The following is a 19,060-nucleotide window of genomic DNA, read 5'->3' on the forward strand; positions in this document are numbered from 1 at the left end:
AGGTGGCTATTGCCGTTCAAAGCCCCATACAAATGTGAAATACTCACTTAGAAAAATAAAAAGTGTATTTATAACGCCCCGAGTATGATGTTAAGAGACCTGGAATTTGACGTCAGTAATGACAATGATAACACCAGAAACAGCTGCACATAACCTAGTTGCACATAGTTCCACACCTTCACAACACCCACAGATTGAGTGACCGTGGCCGCACCTTTCAAAACCTTGACGCCGGCACTGGTCACGACGCAGGCCGCTGGGGTTGTAGAGCTTGTAGCTCCGATGGCGGTAGCTCTCCCAGGGCGCAGCGTCGGACCTGCGGTACGCCACCTCTGGCGCCCTGACGGCCGTCCGCACGGAGAAGACCACGGCACCGGTCACGGCCGCGGCCAGCATGCCGACCAGGGGTAGCAGGGCGTAATGACGCCGCAGTGTCGCCGCACTGAACAGGCGCACAGTCGACATGTCTGCCCGAGAACACAGCGGTGTCAGGCGAAGGGACTGCGAGAGAGGGGCGGGACGGCACCGATTGTGCTTTGTTGACGTTCTTGGTTTTTAACATGCAGTGGTGGTTATGGTGATGGGTGCATAGCGGAAGAATGGTATTCTCTGACCCCGATGTTGAGGTCGAAACAAAGCATACGCATTCAGGCATTCACGCCCTGGCTCGGCTCACCAATCTCACGCCGCTTAGAATGCCTGTCAAGCGAATCCAATCCTAGCATCTATATTTGGAATGAGAGGCCATTTATCGTCTGCACCTTAGTTTATGCAAGTATAAAAGTGTAAAGTGAGTGATAATTTACATAGCTCAATTTTATGTTCCATGCAACACAAAACATATAGAAAACCAAATTCCTGAAATATTGAATATGCGTGAGTATTTCTAAATAAACCATAAGCTTTGTCCTCGGGACAATGACAGGCATAGATCGCATTTATGCCGTCTTCCCCGAGATAGATAAGACGTTTTCTATGTGGTGTAGATAAGACTGTCCCTGCTTTGGCGCTTAGGCATGCATAGACATGCATAAGTTAGCGTTTAAGTTAGCGTCGATTAGTCGAGACAGTTACTTCATACATGTTTCTGCGCAACTCCACTCTTTTCGTCCCCCTCCAAATCCTCCCATCCTTCCTGTGCCATTACCAGGCCTACTCGCGGCTCTCAGCCGGCCTGGCCCGGCCCCCTTCCGTCCGTGCCCAGGGGGTCGGCAGCTGGGCGCCAGTAGCCCGGCGGCGGTAGGCGACCAATCACAGTCGGTGCCGGGGTGGGGTGGAAGGTGTTGCGTCAGCCTGCTGCCATTCCCGCATTATTATCAAATTGGGGAGCAAGCGTAAATATTTTTGGAAACTTCGGTAGCTGCAACTCCGAAGCGTACCACAGATCGGCCCACACCGACCACCACCATAGCTAACGTACACACCTGCTATGCCGTCGGCACTGTGACGCCATAGCGTACCACAGATCGGCCCTTGCCGACCATCACCATAGCTAATGTACACACCTGCTATGCCGTCGGCACTGTGACGCCGAAGCGTACCTCAGATCGGCCCTCACCGACCACCACCATAGCTGACGTACACACCTGCTATGCCGTCGGCACTGTGTCGCCGAAGCGTACCACAGATCGGCCCTCACCGACCGCCACCATAGCTGACGTACACACCTGCTATGCTGTCGGCACTGTGCCCCATCATGACACCACGCCACGCTTCAAGACAATCCGTCACATTAGCTAGTACGCATCAGCACTGAAGTCTTAAGTGTATACTGGTGGTAGTGCGTACGGTTTTTTTGAAGCACCGAACGCTACTGAATGCCTCAAGTAGAACATGGGTGTGCGCCTTATAACGTCATGAGCCCAGCAACCTGTGACGTGTTTCTATCACAAGCCGCGACGGCCTGGAGAACAAAAGTGCCCTTTCCATGGTAAATTTGAATTTTACATCAGCACGTAACTGACGGTATGACAAGGGGCGCTGAGAATCACCGAGCTACGTTAGCCATTACCCCTATGCAGGAATGGTCTTCAAACCATTACTGCAAAGTTATAGTCTTCAAACCATTACTGTGCAAAAATCGTTTCTCCTATGCAGTAAAGGTGTTACCGCATTGAAACCATTTTACGCGAAGAAAGGCGTAAGAATTTTGGAAGAAAAGAGGATCATCAGGTACATGAGTGTACAGACGTAACGTGATGTCGCGATATCAGCATCTCATATCAATATCCACTCCCCACATAACTCGTTCTTGTGCGGCACACGTTATGCACACGCTAAAATCTGCACGACCCGTGCTAGCACGTCTGCCAGCAGTGCTTCCAAGTTGGCATTTCCATTAGCTTTCAGAGTGTTTTGCGGATTTCACAAGGACGTCTGTCCAATAAATGTGTGCCGGCTACTTGCAAGAGCTTTCTTACCCTTTTCCGCACTGAAGCTCTTGCAAAAATATGTACCCGCACAAATGAAGACTCATGAACGTTCCTCAGCGAGTGTTTGTGTTGCTTCACCTGACCACGGACTCACACAGCACTTTGAGCTTTATTACAAAACTCAAATGAAGGGTTCCATTTGTACTAAGATAACACATTGCGAAGCAAATTCACAATACAATATCGATGATACAATACACGTTACAGTGTCATGCAGAACAATTCACAATACAAAACTAAAAATACAATACAAGTTACAGCGCCGTTATGCAACACAATTTAGTTTTCGAATCACTCTACACATTATGTAAATTTGGTCTCTGCCCTGGCACAATGTCGTCTCTGCCCGGGCACAATCACGCCGGTGTCGATGGCCGAGACGCTGGTTGCTGTCGGCAGCCAACACGCGGCGCCGTCACCGCTCGTGAGCTGCAAACGAAGGAGACGCGCACCGTTAGAGCTGCGGGACGCTCGTTTCAGAAACATCCTGCTGTCGATGACCGATTCTGCGTGCTCCTGGTATGCATGATGAATCCATGATGCACGATGAAAGCATGCTTCTGGCGCCTGGGCATTGATTGGAAGCCCGGAAGTTCTAGTTACAGTAATTTCTCAACCACACAATTTTTTAGCTGTATGCATCTTTGCAGTTTATTTGCTGCATGGTTTTGGATAAAAGAAGGTTAAAGGGAATACATTTCCTCTACATAAGCTGTTGAAGGAAGCATCAGATAAGGTGCAATAAACTTACTTATAACTATCGATATAATCTAAGTGGATAAGACTGCTCTAGACGACACAACTTGCCTGTCTAGTCAACACGCTCCACAATGTGTCAGTGTTTGATTGCGTCACCGCACCTTCCACAATATTGATTGAGAGCCCATTGACGGCCATTATATCAAGAGGTCGTGCTCACGAACGCCATATATGAAAGACTTAATATCATTTTCGTAACCGTGATCACCGCCTGACTGATGGATTGACAGGATTTCAGTGACGTTATTATTGCGTCATGATGCCTGAGTGACATTAAAATAGTCTCCCTGAAACAGTCTGTACGTATTCGCGGGAGTGTAGCTCCGACACCAGAGGGCTTAGGCCTTAAGAAAGGTAGGGCTGTGAACTGCGGCAATTGAGCTTCAAAACGACTATTGGTGTTTAAAACCCCGTACAAATGTGGACACTCCTTTTGAAAAGTTAACAGAAGTGTTTTATAATGCTCCCAATATGACGTTCAGAGATCCCAAACTTGGTGCTAGTAATGCTGATGATGACACCAAAAGCATCCGCACATGACCTAGTTGCACATAGTTCCACACCTCCACAACACCCATAGATTGAGTGACGGTGGCCGTACCTTTCAAAACCTTGGCGCCGGGCACTGGTCACGACGCAGGCCGCTGGGGTTGTAGAGTTTGTAGCTCCGATGGCGGTAGCTCTCCCATGGCGCAGCGTCGGACCTGCGGTACGCCACCTCCGGCGCCCTGACGGCCGTCCGCACGGAGAAGGCCACGGCACCGGTCACGGCCGCGGCCAGCATGCCGACGAGGGGCAGCAGGGCGTAATGACGCCGCAGTGTCGCCGCGCTGAACAGCCGCACATTCGACATGTCTGCCCGAGAACACAGCCGTGTCAGGCGAGGGACTGCGAGAGAGGGGCGCAGCGGCACGGATTGGGCTTTGTTTCCTGTGTCCTCAGCTCGTAACATGCAGTGGTGGTTGTTGGTGATGGCAGACACAGGAAGGATGGCATTGATCTGATCTGATCTGATCACAAGGCGAAGGAAGAAACACGTCAGGCGAGGCGAAGGTGGAAACATCGCACACACATTTAAGTGGTGAAACTGGCTCTGGCACAGTTCACTCTTCTCTGCCGCTTAGTATTTCCACACTCACGTATCGAATAACTACAGCTCCACTGATTTTATTCGCATTGAATGTCCGTTTACTGGTTAAGTCTTGTTTTAGGCGTGTACAAAGCGTGCAGTTAGGGAGAACGGAAATCATCGATTTTCTGTCGCATGGAACGCGCGAGATATATAAAACTCAATTTCTTGAAATGTTCATACAGTTTTGCCCTTAGTGCAGTGGCCGATTTAACGCGCCGTCATGCTGTCTTCCCTGGGATACGCGAAGTTGTATGTAGCATAGTCAACGGACGGCCGAGACATTCCGAGAAATACTCACCTGCAGGCTGATATTGTTGTGATTGAACAAAACAAACGGCGATATTGACTGTCGTCAGCCGCAGCCACAGCGCGTCACAACTACTAGCACCGAGCTGCAGGTCGACACGTCCCTCAGCCTGTTGTCCAGTGCGGCCCTGTCCTCCCATGCCCAGGGGGTCGGCAGCTGGGCGCCGGCAGCCCGGCGGCGGTAGGCGACCAATCACAGTCGGTGTCTGAATGAGGTGGAAAGTATTGCATCAGCCTGGTGCCATCCCCTTATTGTAATCAAAATATAGAGGAAACGTATATCATTTCGTGATGTTCGGTAGATGCAACTCCGAATTCTTCGACAGATCGGCCATCACCGAGCACCACCATAACTAACGCACACACCGCTGCGTGGTGGTCAACACGTCTGCGTTCACCATTGCGCGCCTGGGGAGCCAGAGGTACGGGGTTCGATTCTCCGCAGCGTCCGCCCTTCCTGCCAGGGTGATGCAGGCGATGCCATGTAGCCTCAGCAGCTGACTGCGTCGTAAAGCTCAAATGACGACGACGAACCGCCAGTGCCGTCGGTTGCTGTGGTGAAAAAGGGCCATTTGGTCACCGGCGAAATTTGAAGCCGTCTTAACTGTCACCTGGAGTCACATTTTTCAGAAAACGTTGCAATATTACTCTAAATGCAACAGACCACAAAAACAAATACAAGGTAAATTTAATGCAGCGTAACCATAACAATTTTGCTGTTGCGAGTTCATTAGCACTCAAGGATCATTTGCTGGCCATCAAATACTACATGATGGTTTAGACTAATTTAATACAATTATCAGATGAAGGCGTACTCAACATAACCAGCCTGGGACAGCGTAGTTTCCTATTCAGTCTGGGGGGGGGGGGGGGGAGGAGTTGTATCTTGTAGCCAGGGATGTAGTATCCTTTATTTTGTCATTTTATCCATTATTTTTCAGCAATCAAAGCTATCACGTTTGGCCTATTTATCCATTTTTTCATTAATCAAAATTCATAGGGTTTAGTCACTCCCAAAACTACGTTTGGGGCACACACTCCTTCTCCCAACTCTGAAAAAGTGCGTGAAATCTGAGTAAAAACTGCTTTAAGTGCATTTCGGAGGCAGACTCACCCCTACGCATTTTGCAAAACTGCATCTCCGTAGCTCTACATTAACCGACAACATGCTTCTGCGGGCACCTGAAACAATGCTACTTTTGGTTCCGTAACGTCATCGTACAATCAGCTGAAAGCATCGGTGACTTTCACTTTCTTTCCATAATCATAACCGGCGCAGAACTCGTACTTCCGAACATAATCCCAACTAATTAGTGCGAAACCCATGCAATATTGGTATATACAATATAATGAAAAATGAAGGAGTTTTATCTCACGCCTGCCCACCGGCCAGAACGCTGAGTCTGAGGCGCGACCGGCAGTGTAAGTGGCATACACCAGTGATGCTCGGCATCTTATCTCACGGCCGTCGTTCTTCTTAGCAGCGGAAAGCCCCGAATGAATCCTTGACATCTGGCGCTTCGACGTCATCCGTTGACCTCTGAAGCTATAGGTCCGATTCTTTTTTTACAAACAAGCCTCCTAGATCGGCAGGGATGTGGCCAGTAACGCCATTACCAGGGACGCGCTCCGTGGTAGGTCCTTAGAAAAGCCGCAGAGCGCCTCACAAAGCTGACGATTGGCTACGTTCTTCAGGCCAGCCAGCTTCTCACGACATGGACACAACCAACCAGCAGCCCACAGCCTTGCATTGGACCCACTTCATTACCGCGTGGCGCGCATTCCAGCCCATCTGTCTCAAATGGCACGACGGTTTAAAACTCGCGTCACAGGCTCGTCGCGTTCATGGCAACACACCGCTGCCAGCCACAACTTTACAACTAGTAATAAGCCTAGTTATTTGCTGTTTTATGCTGTTCGGCATATGAAGTAAGTCTTAGTTGGAAAATCTGTGAAAGGCAGTTGTCTGAGTTGCATCGGAAAAGCGCTGGGTCACCACTGATCTGTGACGTCAGCACTGATATACTGCATAGTTTGTAATACCTTTTTGTCACCTGCTAAAAACTATACTGATTAAAGCTGCTATGTTTGACAGCATTCTGTGGCTTAACTTGCTTGTACCGCGAAACGTGAAGCTTCTGACGTGTGCTCTACACATGATCACGTTACAAGCCTTGGAGAGTACTGATCAGTACTAAGCCACACACCAATATGGGTTTCGTCTAGCTGGGATGGTCTGTTGTAATATGGTATGGTTTGTTGTAATTTGTTTCCATTTCCACAATTTTGTCACCAATTGGCTCGCAAGTGTCGGTTTTGTCACGGATCATATCCGATAAATCAGAAGCTTTTCCCACCGCTGCTGCGTCACATCATGGCGTCACGTTACGTCTCACGGCATGCCGTCATATCGGTGAGTACGCACAGACGAGGAAGCCGCAGGTGTGTACCGGCTCCACACGTCCCCACGTCTTCCACTCAGCAAGCAAATGAACTGACCTGAACTGAACTTTGAACAACTGAACAAGAAATAGGCCAACCTAGGTGCCGACTGTCGTTTCCAACAGGATACCTTATAGCTCATCTTATCAGGCCACTCCATAATGTCCATAACATCCATTACGTCCATAATGTCCATTACGCGCGGCGTGAGATTGCTGCCGCATGCCACGCTGGCCGAGTTCCAAAGACGACTTGATTTGGATAAAAATTCTCCCGAGTTGCGTGTTGCATGGAAATCGTGATCGATGGCACACCTAGGTCATGTGCAACATACAATGCTGATGTTAGGCATGACGACTTTGCTGCTTATTTCATATAGCATATAGCCCCTGAATGCTTTGATTAGGATATGTATTCGTGCGTTATGACGACATTATCCCAGCAGCCCGTGAGATGTTTCTATCCCCAGCCGCGACCGCTTGGAGAACAAAGGTGTTCTAACCACAATAGGATTGAACTTAGCAGCAGCACGTGACTGCCGGCACCACAGGGCGCTGAGAATCACTGAACTATATAAACAAGTTCAGGTCGGTATAACCTGTCCAGTAATGGTTTTCATCCCATTGTCAACAACCACACGTACAAATTTGAGAAGAAAGGGAATTATCAGGCACATAACAGTGCACGGAAGTAACGTGATGTCGCAGTACACCCTCCCCACGTCCACCTTTTGTGTGACCGCAAATTGCGCACATGCTGAAAGCTGTATGACCCGAGGTAACACGTCCACTAGCAGTGCTTTCAAATGAATATTTCCATGCAACATTCAGCGTGTTTTGAGCATTTTGCAAAGACCATGTCTTTGCGAATGTGAGCCAGCTAGCTGCAATGGGCTCCTTACAACTTTTCTGAACTGTAGCTCTTGTCTAGGATATGCACCCACACAAATGCACATTTGAAAATGTTTACTACCGAGTCTGTGTGCTGCTTAACCCCACTAGGAACTCATACGGTGCTTTTGAGCTTTATTTTTGAAATCAAATAAAGCATTACATGAATACTAGAACAAAGATACAAAACAAGGCAAATCTACCATGCAGTGCAACGTCACACAATACAATTTACAATACAGTTTTACAAAGCAATTGAATTCCCGAACCATTCTACACATTCTGCAAATTTGACATCTGTCGGCAACTAATTTCACACGATACATACAGTGATCCACAGTCTGGGCTTTGTGCTTTACCAAACGCAATGGAACGCAACGTTAACCAAACACAATGCAATGCCTATGCGCAGACAATTCGTTTTGTGACAATGAAATGGTCTGAGCAATCACGTCGGACAACTGGGTCCGGACAATCGCAACGGACGATGGGCGAAGACAATCACGCCGGCGTCGATTCCCGCCGAGACGCTGGTCGCCCTCGGCGACCACCACGCGGCGACGGCGCCGCACGTGAGCTGCGAACGAAGAAGACGAGCGCCGTTAGAGCTGCGCGATGCGCGCTTCAGAAACGTGCCGCCGTTGATGGCCGATTATACAGCATGCTGCTGGCGTCTGGGTGTTGATTTGAAGTCCGGACAGTTAAGTTCCGTTGACTTCTCAGTGACACTATTTTTGATTAAGACGTGCGTGTATGTGCCTGTGTTTATAAATACAAGTATGCTAAAGAAAAAGGTATGAAAAGCGCACTGTAAAACTGCCAATATGATGTTCAGAGATCTGGAATTTGACTTAAGTAACGACAATGATGACACCAAAAGCATCCGCACATGACCTAGTTGCACATAGTTCCACACCTCCACAACACCCATAGATTGAGTGACGGTGGCCGTACCTTTCAAAACCTTGGCGCCGGGCACTGGTCACGACGCAGGCCGCTGGGGTTGTATAGTTTGTAGCTCCGATGGCGGTAGCTCTCCCATGGCGCAGCGTCGGACCTGCGGTACGCCACCTCCGGCGCCCTGACCGCCGTCCGCACGGAGAAGGCCACGGCACCGGTCACGGCCGCGGCCAGCATGCCGACCAGAGGCAGCAGGGCGTAATGGCGCCGGAGGGTCGCCGCGCTGAACAGGCGCACAGTCGACATGTCTGCCCGAGAACACAGCGGTGTCAGGCGTGGGGCTGCGAGAGAGGAGCGGAGCGTGTTTGTACCTATTGTGCTGTATTCGCTTAGCTCAGAACAATGAGCGGTGGTTATGACGCAGGCTCGGCTGTCATAATGGGTGCACACAGAAAATTGTATCGTCAGGGACGGACCCAGGAAGGAGTGTCAGCACGGACAAATGGAATGCCAGAAGCGAGCGTATCAAGTGGTGTCAGCGGGGACCAACACAGCGAACAGCGCCAGCAGGGACCAACACACGGAATAGTCCCAGCAGGGACCAACACAGGGGGCGGTGCCAGTAGGAACCAGCTCAGGGAGCAGTGCCATCAGGGACAAACAGGAAGCCAACAAAGCAATGCCAGCAAGGACGAACGCAGGGGGCGGTGCCAACGAGGGCCAACACAGGGACTAGTGCCATCAAAGGCCAACACAGGGAACAGTGTTAAGAGGGTCAAGCACAAGAAGCGGTGTCAGCAGGGGGGAAACTTATATGCTACAAGCTGTTTTTGTCACATCCATTGGTAAGTCCTCGGCGCATGCGCACTGTGTAATGAAATTCGCTAGGCGCAAAAGTACAGCATGTAGATCACGATGCGAAGGATAAAACATTGATTTTTCAGCTGGATGCAACGTGAATGATATAGAAAACATGATTTCCTTAAATATTGAGATATGTTTGCTTTCCCAACTCAACCATGAAGTTCACGACAGTTGCCGGTTAGATGCTCGCTCGCGCTATCTTCACGAGGACACGCAAGGCCCGACAGGGCATCTTTTAAAACTGGCTCCGCTTCAACATTTCGGCACACAGAGCCAAACAATTGCACAGCGCACTATGCAGGCTTCAGTTTGGCTGTCGTCGAATAATCGAGACAATTGCTACCTTTTACGTTCATGGTTACGTTCTTTCCAGTTCCGTTCCTGGCTCATTTAGAGGACCACTCACCTTCAGGCCAAAATTGCTGTGATTGAACAAAACAAAGGGCGATTTTGACTATCGTCAGCCGCAGCTACAGCGCGTCACAACTACTAGCAATGTGCTGCAGGTCTATGAGGCCGCCAGCCGCTTGTTGACCAGTGTGGGCCCGTCTGTCCGTGCCCAGGGGCTCGGCAGCTGGGCGCCATTTGCCTTGCGGCGGTAGGCGACCAATCACAGTCGGTGCCGGGGTGGGGCGGAAAGTGTTGCGTCAGCCTGGTGCCGTCCCCTCCGGATGGCTGTGGCCGCGGGGGGGGCGGGGACGCGCGATCAGGACGCCGCGGTGTTCCGTTGACGGACAAATGCGGCCTTGCTTTCTTGATGCACGCTCACGGTATAGCTATAGTTCAGGCATCATAACGGGTAGATTCTCTGGCAAGGGGCTCATTTTTATAAGGAAAACTAGGATGCATGTTCTTCTTGCTAAATGTACATCAAACGCACCTTTGGGTTTGCGTTGCCATCGAACGCGAGCTATGAATTGAACGGCAGTCTCGCGAACCCAATAAGCTGTCCGTTGCGAGACCACGTGACGCGCTGGCATAGTGGAATGGATCCAGCTTGCCTTTGTATTTTGCTTGCGTATGGTCTCTTGCCTTGCCTTACGTCCCCGTCTTGTCTTATAACAACACGGCTCTGAAGCAACGCCTTTTGGCGAGAGCGAATCAGCTGTTGACCTCTGTCGCTGACATGAAACTAATTCTTTCAGGTGGTGTCTGGTTGTGAATGGGGCAACATTCTCGTGTGGGACGATGCCTTGATCAAGGTAGAGATAACGAGGAGAGACAACAAGCCTTGTCATAACGGAACCATCCACAAGTTTTACCTTGAAGAAGGAGAATTGATAACACTAGGTAGGTTCAGGTCAAGCCCATTTGCGTTGCTTTGCATTAGGTGTTAAAGTACCTAAAGCACCGTTGCATTAGGTGCTAAACCACCTAATACTCGAACTTAAACTGGATGAAAACAGGTGTCTCTTTTCAAAAACTGAATAAAAGTGGCTACATTTTTGCGCATCGGCCAAGGCCTGTGTGTTGCTGCGTTTGGCTGCGTAATAGCACCGGGATTAAATGACATGAATTAATGCATACGTTGCGAAGCCGCGTGTTGTATGACATCTGCCCCTCCAATCCGTATGAGTAACGTGGTGTCACATAATATACTGTAGGTGATCTATTATTGAATGAAATGCGTGGCTCCTGATCGCAATCATGTGTATACGGTGCCATCCAATATAAAGCCTTCGATCATGCCTTGTCGGTGCATCTAAATCAAACTCGGCAGATAGTGTTGAGGCCCACCAAAATCACACTTGTGCGATTCATTCAGGCATCTTCCCGATAGCTCAGTTGGTTAAAGCGCCCGCCTCCCGATTTACCCGCAAGTGGTTGGATGGTTCTGATGTGGCCTGCGGCTAATGACAGCGGCCACACTGAAGGCTAGGTGACGTCAGAGAGAACGAACCGTGCGGAGAATTCGGGAACGCTAAGCTTGTGTCGCAAAACTCTGCCGTTGACCCGGAATTTCACGATCAAATTATGGGATCAGGGTTCACAACAACCACTGCTCAGCGTGGACGCTGATACAACAGTCTCTGCCTCTGACGGAGACAGAGATAGAGACGGGGGCAGAGCCAAAGACGAAGACGGAGGTGGAGACCGGGACCGAGACTGAGAGGTATTTTCGTAGGCCCCGGTAACTGCAGATCCGCAACTCCGAAGTGCACCACATTTTGCCCACCACCGAGCACCACCATAGCCAACGTGTCCACCGCCAATGCCGTCGGGATTGTTTCGCATCATGACGTCACGTTTCACGTTATGACGTCACGCCACTGTGCAGGCAGTGATGGCTGGGTGCGCACATGGGACTTTGACACGGTGGACCAAGCAGAGGCGCCGGAGGAGATGGCTGGCAAGTTTGCACTCGATCCGATGAACGAGCTGCGCTTCTCCCCTCACAGCAGCCTCTTCTCCATGTGGCCGCACCCCGACCCAGAGATGGAGAGCATCTGGTTCATGCAGGTCAGTCGCTGACCGCTCTACAGGTGTCCGCCCGGTGGTCGAGATCGCTGCCGCGTCTGCTTGTCCTGTTGCCGAGCGTCAGTGTCAGCTCGGTGCCTGGGCTGTACATGTGTACCCACTGCTTGTGAAGGGAGGTTGGCTGTCTCTGGTCAGAAATGGAGCAAGCGATACCAAATGCATCGCTGCCAACCGTTAACTCTCCTCGCGTTGAGTGTACAGAGGCGGTAAGACCCGTCTGCTGCGTGGCACGCCCTACTGGGCCTCGTCCCGACCGTCCGTCACCTGCCGGCCGCCTGGCACAGGACGCGTGTGGCGGCATCTGGCGGGCCGACCTGAGCTTTTCGATGACGAGCAAGGGTCCGGAGCGGCTGTACGAGTGTCCGGCCGGGCCCGCCCGGGCGCTGGCCACCTGTCCCGTCGGCACGCTCATGGCCGTCACTGGTAAGTCACCGTGCTGCGGTCGACTTCGTACGGCAAATGTGCGCTCTGTTGGCTCAGCAAAATTGGTCTACCACAGACCTGCCAAAGCTGAGTCAATAGTCATGATGATGATTCCCTTGTTTCTTTTCGAGATCCGAGACAAAACTCAGGGTTGATAGTAGGTGTGGACAGCCTTTGCAGCATTTTCCGTACGCAGCGGTCAATTTTGAGACTTCTGTCTCGCCGTCATTCATAGACAGAATCCGGCCATGGTGGTGGATATCTCCACATCCCACATATCCGTGTCCAGCTTATTCATGTTTATCATTCCACTTGAAGTTTCAATGGGAAACACTTTCTGCTTGCTTTCGCGGGCGTTAGCTTTGCAGTGATTCCTACCGTGGTCAGGTAACGCCATGTTCCAATTAAAACTGTAGCACTTTGAATGGCTGTTACGGTGGTCCCTTGCGCCGGGCAGCGTGTTGGGATGTCTGAACTGAAGCCACATCGATTGTACGCCAAGTGGGATCTCGCACCCACTCGCACTTTTTCACGCTGCTCCGCGGCCGTGCTGCCCTTCCCAGGTGACGACGGCCACGTCAGCGTCTTTAACTACCGGACTCGGGACCTGCTGGCCCGCAACCGCCACCCAGCCGGGGGTAACTCACTCATCTGGCTCACACAGGAGGTGCGGTCGCTGGGCTGGACTGTCTGATACTGAGACACAGAGACCATGCGTTTACCGGCGTGAATAACAGCTTCCAAGGCCTTGAAAGACCAGACAAATACGGACATGAGCGATGCTATCAACGTAATAATAGTCGCATGTGTAGGCTAACTTGTGGGCGTGATATGGTAATTCGCGTTTGCCTGTGCGCTGTGACTCGACGTATATCTGGCGGTGAGTGAAGCTGTCGTCCGTCTGAAACTGTGCATCTGAACCGCGGGCAACAGCCGTTAGGATCACTTCGTTGTTCCATGAACACATGCACACTGGATATTTCACGGATCTGAATTGGTCTAACAGGGAAGTGTGACAGGCGACCGCCACACTGCCTAGCTTGCGCAATACCCTGAGGGGCTGCAGGGTACCTTGTCTCTGTCTCACTATGCTGCGTGTCGACGAACTGACCGGCGGTTCCCTAGGTGTGCAAACAAACCTGCATGATACTGGGTGGCTTTGCCGACGGCTGCATCCGGCTGCTAGAGCTGCATGCCGGCACCAAAAAGGGCAGCTACGGCATGAGTCTGATGTTCGTCCAGAAGCCCCACACGGCCGCCATCACCGTCATCAAGCAGAGTCCCTCAGGTGAGGCGCAACTGCCGCTGCCAACGGAGAACTTACCAAAACATCCGCTTAAATGGGTAAAGTCAGAGTCACCTGAAATGTACAATTTTATTCTGCATGCAAGTCTTTTGGACTTTGTATTGCCCATGTTCGAATACAGCTGTAACGTTGGCATAATGATCTCAGAGTGTGTGGGTGCCATTACGGGAACCGACGAAGGGGACGTTTAGTACGGCTGGGCATTGCGTGACACTGTCTGGCGTGATAAAGGACTGCCAGCTCTGTTTGACCAGCAGGCTCTTGCAAAATTATCTTGATATGGGAATCGCCACAAAATTGACGGTAAAACCATGGCAGGAAGAGCAGCCAATCGTTTACAGGGCAATGGCCAACCTGCTTTTTCGTTCTGCGCAATTCTGGATGGGATGCGAATGAGTTTTCCTCCAGAGGCGCAACCAGAGTCTTGGGAAAGGGCAAAGGACGCTTTAAAACCGTAGCGGTCAGAGTTGTTGCCGGTATTTTTTCCCGACGTAGTACAGATAGATGTATTGAGGATCCACCTGAATTGAACAACAATGCATATAGAAACGTAAAAATTGTTTTTGTACGTCCAACCTAAGTTCGTCTAGAGGTGTTTATCGCTTCTTCAGAGCCAATTAGTAACAAAGATTACATAAACTATTTGGACATGTGTTCTTGCAGTCTGCGAGCAAAAACACTATGTCCCGACGTTGCAGCGTCCTAGGTTGCGCAGCTTCAGTCACCCCAGCTAATACTAGACTCGGCCCACGGATGAGCGAGAACGGCGACGTATTGGAAAACAATATTCTAGAACACTTATGAAATCAAGTCGCATATGGCAGAGGCATTCCGGACCGTAAACGTCGCCTGTGTCGTTTTCAGATTGATGCTAGGAGCGGATTAACATTTTCATTATCCTTAACTATGCAACCATAAAATCTCTATTGTGCGTGTTGCTGTAACTGCTAATCCGTTCGGAGAATGAACCCAAAATAATACAGGTGAAATACCCCAACCGAACTTTTGAACGGTGCAGTGTAATGCTAAAATTTTCTGATTATTTACTTTATTACTACTTGGCTTTTTGTGTTATTTTTATTTTACATTACTACATATTACTACAGTGTGCATTATTTCCTGACACGTGGTCGCTCTCGCGCGCCCGTCGCTTGCCACCCGCCGAACGTTGGCCACATGGGCGCGCGGTCAGCGCCCAAAGCTGGCCATCGTCGGCATTCGAGCCGCCTACAGCATCGTCTGTACGGCCGCCGCAGGTCGGATGCTGGTGACTGCCTCGGACGACGGCACCGTCTGGTTCTTCTCGCTGCTGATGGAGGAGGAGAAGTTTGTGGTGGCGCCGCTCGGGTTCTCCCGGTACGGCGAGCCGGGCGAGACAGTCACGTGCCTGGAGTTCGTGCCCGGCAGCGAGGCAGGTGACGGGCCGCTGGCCAGCCGCCGCGCCGAGAGGCACGGCCACCTGGCGGCGCGCAGTCAGTCGGCGCGGCCGGGGCACTCCGGGGCGTCTGATATCCTAGGCTGATCACGGCTGAGCCATTGCTCTCCAACTGTGCAATGATGTTAAATCAGTCATAATTGATTCATTTAATGGATCATTCCACTAACACGCGCTCGGTGGGGTCAAATTGACCCCCCGAAAGTTTTTCTAGAATGGTTTCTGAACGCCGCGGCATAGCCGCACCAAATTTTGCATGGCTGCAGGCAATTGAACAGCAGATCGTCTAACAGAAAAAATTGAGATGTACCTTGTAAGGTCGCTGACCTATGACAGGTCAAATTCAGGCCATGGTTTCACCGAAGGCAATTTCTAGGGAATCGCTCAATCTGATCCAACAACGGATTATTAGACAAAGCCATGCATCTCTGAGATACTTTCTTAGGCAAGACAAAAATTGAATGAACATATTAAATGGACCCAGGGCCAGGTATGGAGGTCATACCAAGGTCAACACTAACCTGATTTATCACTCTAGGGTTTGATGTATGAGATAGTTCCTGGAGCGCATTTCGAATGTGTTGATAACAGAAACCGCATTATACACCTTAGATGGACGTATTTAAGGTCAGAATGGGTCACTGACCCAAAATGACCCAGGTCAACATTTTGTTTTTTTAAAACATGCTGCCTAGTGTAATATTCATTGCTTGTTCAAATTCAAAACTTTATGCAGTCTTGTATGCTTTTGGTTACCATGAACTTCAAAAGGTCAATCAAGGTCCCTGATCTTGAATGAGCATGCGACCTTTTGCGATGACCAGGTGGTCTAGGTTCTAGGCGCCCTTTGGAGACCAATCTGCAATTTGACCTTGTTTGACTTTATTTGACCTACAGGTCACAACCTAGGAACCTCAAACTTTGACCTAAGTGATTTCATGTACAGGTCAACACAACCTGTGAATTTGGTGCCTCTGGCTCTCTTAGTTCCTGAGACCTTAGGGGGCTTAAATTGACCCCCACCCGAGCGAAGGGTATCCAGCCGGCCACCCGGGCGCGTGTTAATGTTACAAATCAAGCGTTACAATTAAGATTGCGTGAGTGTTTTGTTGTGTTGGTCTTCTCAGAGTCAGGCTGATATTATTTCCATGTTTAGATTTGCTGATTCGTGTCGTACCCGTGGCCTTGGTACGCTTTTGCTTCTGCCATGTTGTTCGCGGTTAATAGCAACATCTTTATGATGTTCGAGATCAGGGTGCATTCTAGTGTGTTTTTTAAAAAAGGCTAAGTACCTTTCTGTGTTGAGACCGTTTAAGAAAGAAATGCGCTTGAACTTATATGGCAGTTTCTGGATCGGTTGAATAACCTTCTTTGTAAAGCTCTGCTAGGCTGAGAATGAGCAACTGATGCGTACGTTTAACGGTTCTCGCAAGCGATGTCAGTTTTTTTACATAATTGTTTCTGTCACTTGAAGTGAGATATTTATCAGAGCTGCGCTTTTATATCACTGTTCCTCACTGTGCAGAAGAAGTTCACGCTGTTCACGGGCCGTGGTCGGGTGGTTGAGATGCGAACGCCGGGGGTGAAGGACCTCACCGACCACTCCACCTACGGCATCAAGGGCGTGCGCGGCCGCAGCTGGATCTTCAAGACGGTCAGTGCCGCAGGGCAGTACGGCGCGAGATACCTGGCAGCACACCAAATTGTGTACATCACTGCACATTCAAAATGCATCTGAACAATCGATCGCTTACTTGTGCGGGGGTACTGTGCAAAGCGCGTAGACAGTGGTTAAGTATGCTCAGCCATTTCAAAATTATAATTCGCACCTGTGTAGCCAGATGAGGTGTGTACCGTTCCCACCGCAAACCCCGTTGTGTGAATGTCTTCCTCAATGGCCCGGATTCCGGGTTAAAACTGTAGATTTGTGCTGACTGTTTTCATCGACCCTCTTGCTCATTAGTAACGCAAACGTGCCCCCTTCCACATGATATGCTTCGGTTGTGTATACCCGTCTCTGCAAACATTTTTTGCGGTAGACCTTGCCATAACGCTGTTTTGGTCGTTTTTGCCATTTTATATTTGCAAGCTTGGAATGCTTCATGTTGATAAAAGTTTATTGTCAACGAAATCAAAGACCCACAGAGCCAAAGCCTCGCCAATAAGTGTGCGGTGACCCGTTGAGTTGTTTATTCTGATTAGCTGGCCGCGTGTTGGCTACTGAACTTCGAGTGCTACCGTGCTGTTTACAGTGTTGACCAGATGTTGACGTTTAAAATGTGTCCAAATGAGCTTCTTGTCGCGTGTTTTGTGTAAGCCAGGTGCATTTTTGGTGACACGTTCAGACAGCTCGCATACTTCACTGCATGATGTGTTTTAACAGCCTGCAAAAGTGGGCACCCGCTTTCGAGCGCCGTACTAAATGCATTCGTAGAAATGTATTCAAAATGGCACCCCACTATTTTACCCTGGTTTTATCTGCTCGCACGCGTTGGAAGCATGACGCTGGTGCATCACGATATCCGGTTCCCCGGTCTGGACCCCGGATAAACACTGGCAATCCCAGTCAGCGCAAACTTGCGAATCTACTAAGCGTTTGACAGGACACCGAGTCCTCACTTAACTTCGATAGATGTCCTTGTTGCCAGCTATTTCACGCCCACCCCCCAAAACGCCCGGGCGTGCTGCACCCCGCGCCGTGTGAGATCCGACGCCGGGGCGCTCCGCTGTCAGGTGAAATCGGAGATCCTGCAGGAGGAAGCGCGTATCGCCCGCGAGGAGGAGAAACAAAAACAGCGGACAGCGCTGCAGGAGGACATCGACGAGCGCAAGAAGGTCGGCGTCGAGGTGGAAGAGGAGGTGGAGAAAGGTAGGTGTGCTGGACGAGCCCAGCTCGGCCCGGCAGGTCCCGTGGTCGAGTGCTGCACTGCTGGGCGGTGGCGGTGGGGCATGACGCGGCAGTCAGGGTGGGCTTTGCATTGGTGCGGATCCGCAGCGTGCAGTAGTAACTGTCTGTGCTCGCGTTGCCAGTGAGGGAGGAAGTTGATCTTTGTACTCTAGTAGTTTACGGGGCAGGACGGCTACGCAGTAACGGCGTTATTACGGGTTCAGTTTGTTCTCCGGGAGATGAAAATTCGTTAAACGCGTCGGAGTTCACTTCGCTATCATAAAGGAGTTCGTGTGATTTCGATGAAACAGTTCCGGACTGCTCTACCAAAAGGATGAGGTATGCCGAAAACAGACTCCGCTACTTGGCTTCATTGAACTTTGGGTCGATGTTCTTTCTCATGCAAGCGCGTCGATTTTTGTAAATGACGGACGCATGGCTGAGCCGAGGGCCAGGAGAACACCCTGATCCTAAATACGTGCTAACAAATTTTGCCCACGTTATTTTCATGAGCGATATCTTGCCTTAAGTTTTGTTTTTGCACCATTTGTTAAATAGTTATTTCAGCAGCTATACAGTCAGGGCCATGCAGTCACGGCTACACAGTCACGGCTATCAAATAATTCCCAGACTAGACTTTTATGGTAATCAACTCTTGTGAGCCATTGATGACATTTTAGCAGAAATAGCTGTAAGACGAATCGACGTTTGGGAAGGTAGAATGCTTAGATAATATAAATAGGCATCCCGTCCTGATGGCTTCTCGTAAATACGTCCTATTTAGTGATAATTTTTTACGACGATCG

At 50.2% G+C, this 19,060-nt stretch overlaps 1 protein-coding gene and 2 long non-coding RNA genes across 3 annotated transcripts in view; 1 reads left to right on the top strand and 2 right to left on the bottom strand.

The window, feature by feature from the left end:
• LOC119098880 (cilia- and flagella-associated protein 44) overlaps positions 1-19,060 on the top strand; it is a 55,402-nt gene that overhangs the window by 15,902 nt on the left and 20,440 nt on the right. Inside the window, exons 7-14 of the mRNA XM_037221927.1 lie at positions 10,871-11,015; positions 12,004-12,185; positions 12,488-12,626; positions 13,190-13,293; positions 13,752-13,914; positions 15,189-15,343; positions 16,893-17,021; positions 18,101-18,236. Coding sequence (XP_037077822.1) covers positions 10,871-11,015; positions 12,004-12,185; positions 12,488-12,626; positions 13,190-13,293; positions 13,752-13,914; positions 15,189-15,343; positions 16,893-17,021; positions 18,101-18,236 — 1,153 coding nt within the window. The remainder of the gene's footprint in view (positions 1-10,870; positions 11,016-12,003; positions 12,186-12,487; positions 12,627-13,189; positions 13,294-13,751; positions 13,915-15,188; positions 15,344-16,892; positions 17,022-18,100; positions 18,237-19,060) is intronic.
• On the bottom strand, positions 2,528-4,735 carry LOC119113240 (uncharacterized). The gene is made up of 3 exons (XR_005095864.1): positions 4,622-4,735; positions 3,793-4,046; positions 2,528-2,861 (listed from the first exon to the last, which is right to left on the bottom strand). It is a non-coding gene; the product is annotated as an uncharacterized LOC119113240 (long non-coding RNA).
• LOC119113233 (uncharacterized) lies at positions 8,123-10,300 on the bottom strand. Its single transcript, XR_005095863.1, has 3 exons — positions 10,132-10,300; positions 8,916-9,169; positions 8,123-8,538 (listed from the first exon to the last, which is right to left on the bottom strand). It is a non-coding gene; the product is annotated as an uncharacterized LOC119113233 (long non-coding RNA).

The sequence above is a fragment of the Pollicipes pollicipes genome, unplaced genomic scaffold, assembly GCF_011947565.3.
Source record: "Pollicipes pollicipes isolate AB1234 unplaced genomic scaffold, Ppol_2.1 Scaffold_2555;HRSCAF=2994_pilon_pilon_pilon, whole genome shotgun sequence".
Lineage (NCBI taxonomy): Eukaryota > Metazoa > Arthropoda > Thecostraca > Pollicipedomorpha > Pollicipedidae > Pollicipes > Pollicipes pollicipes.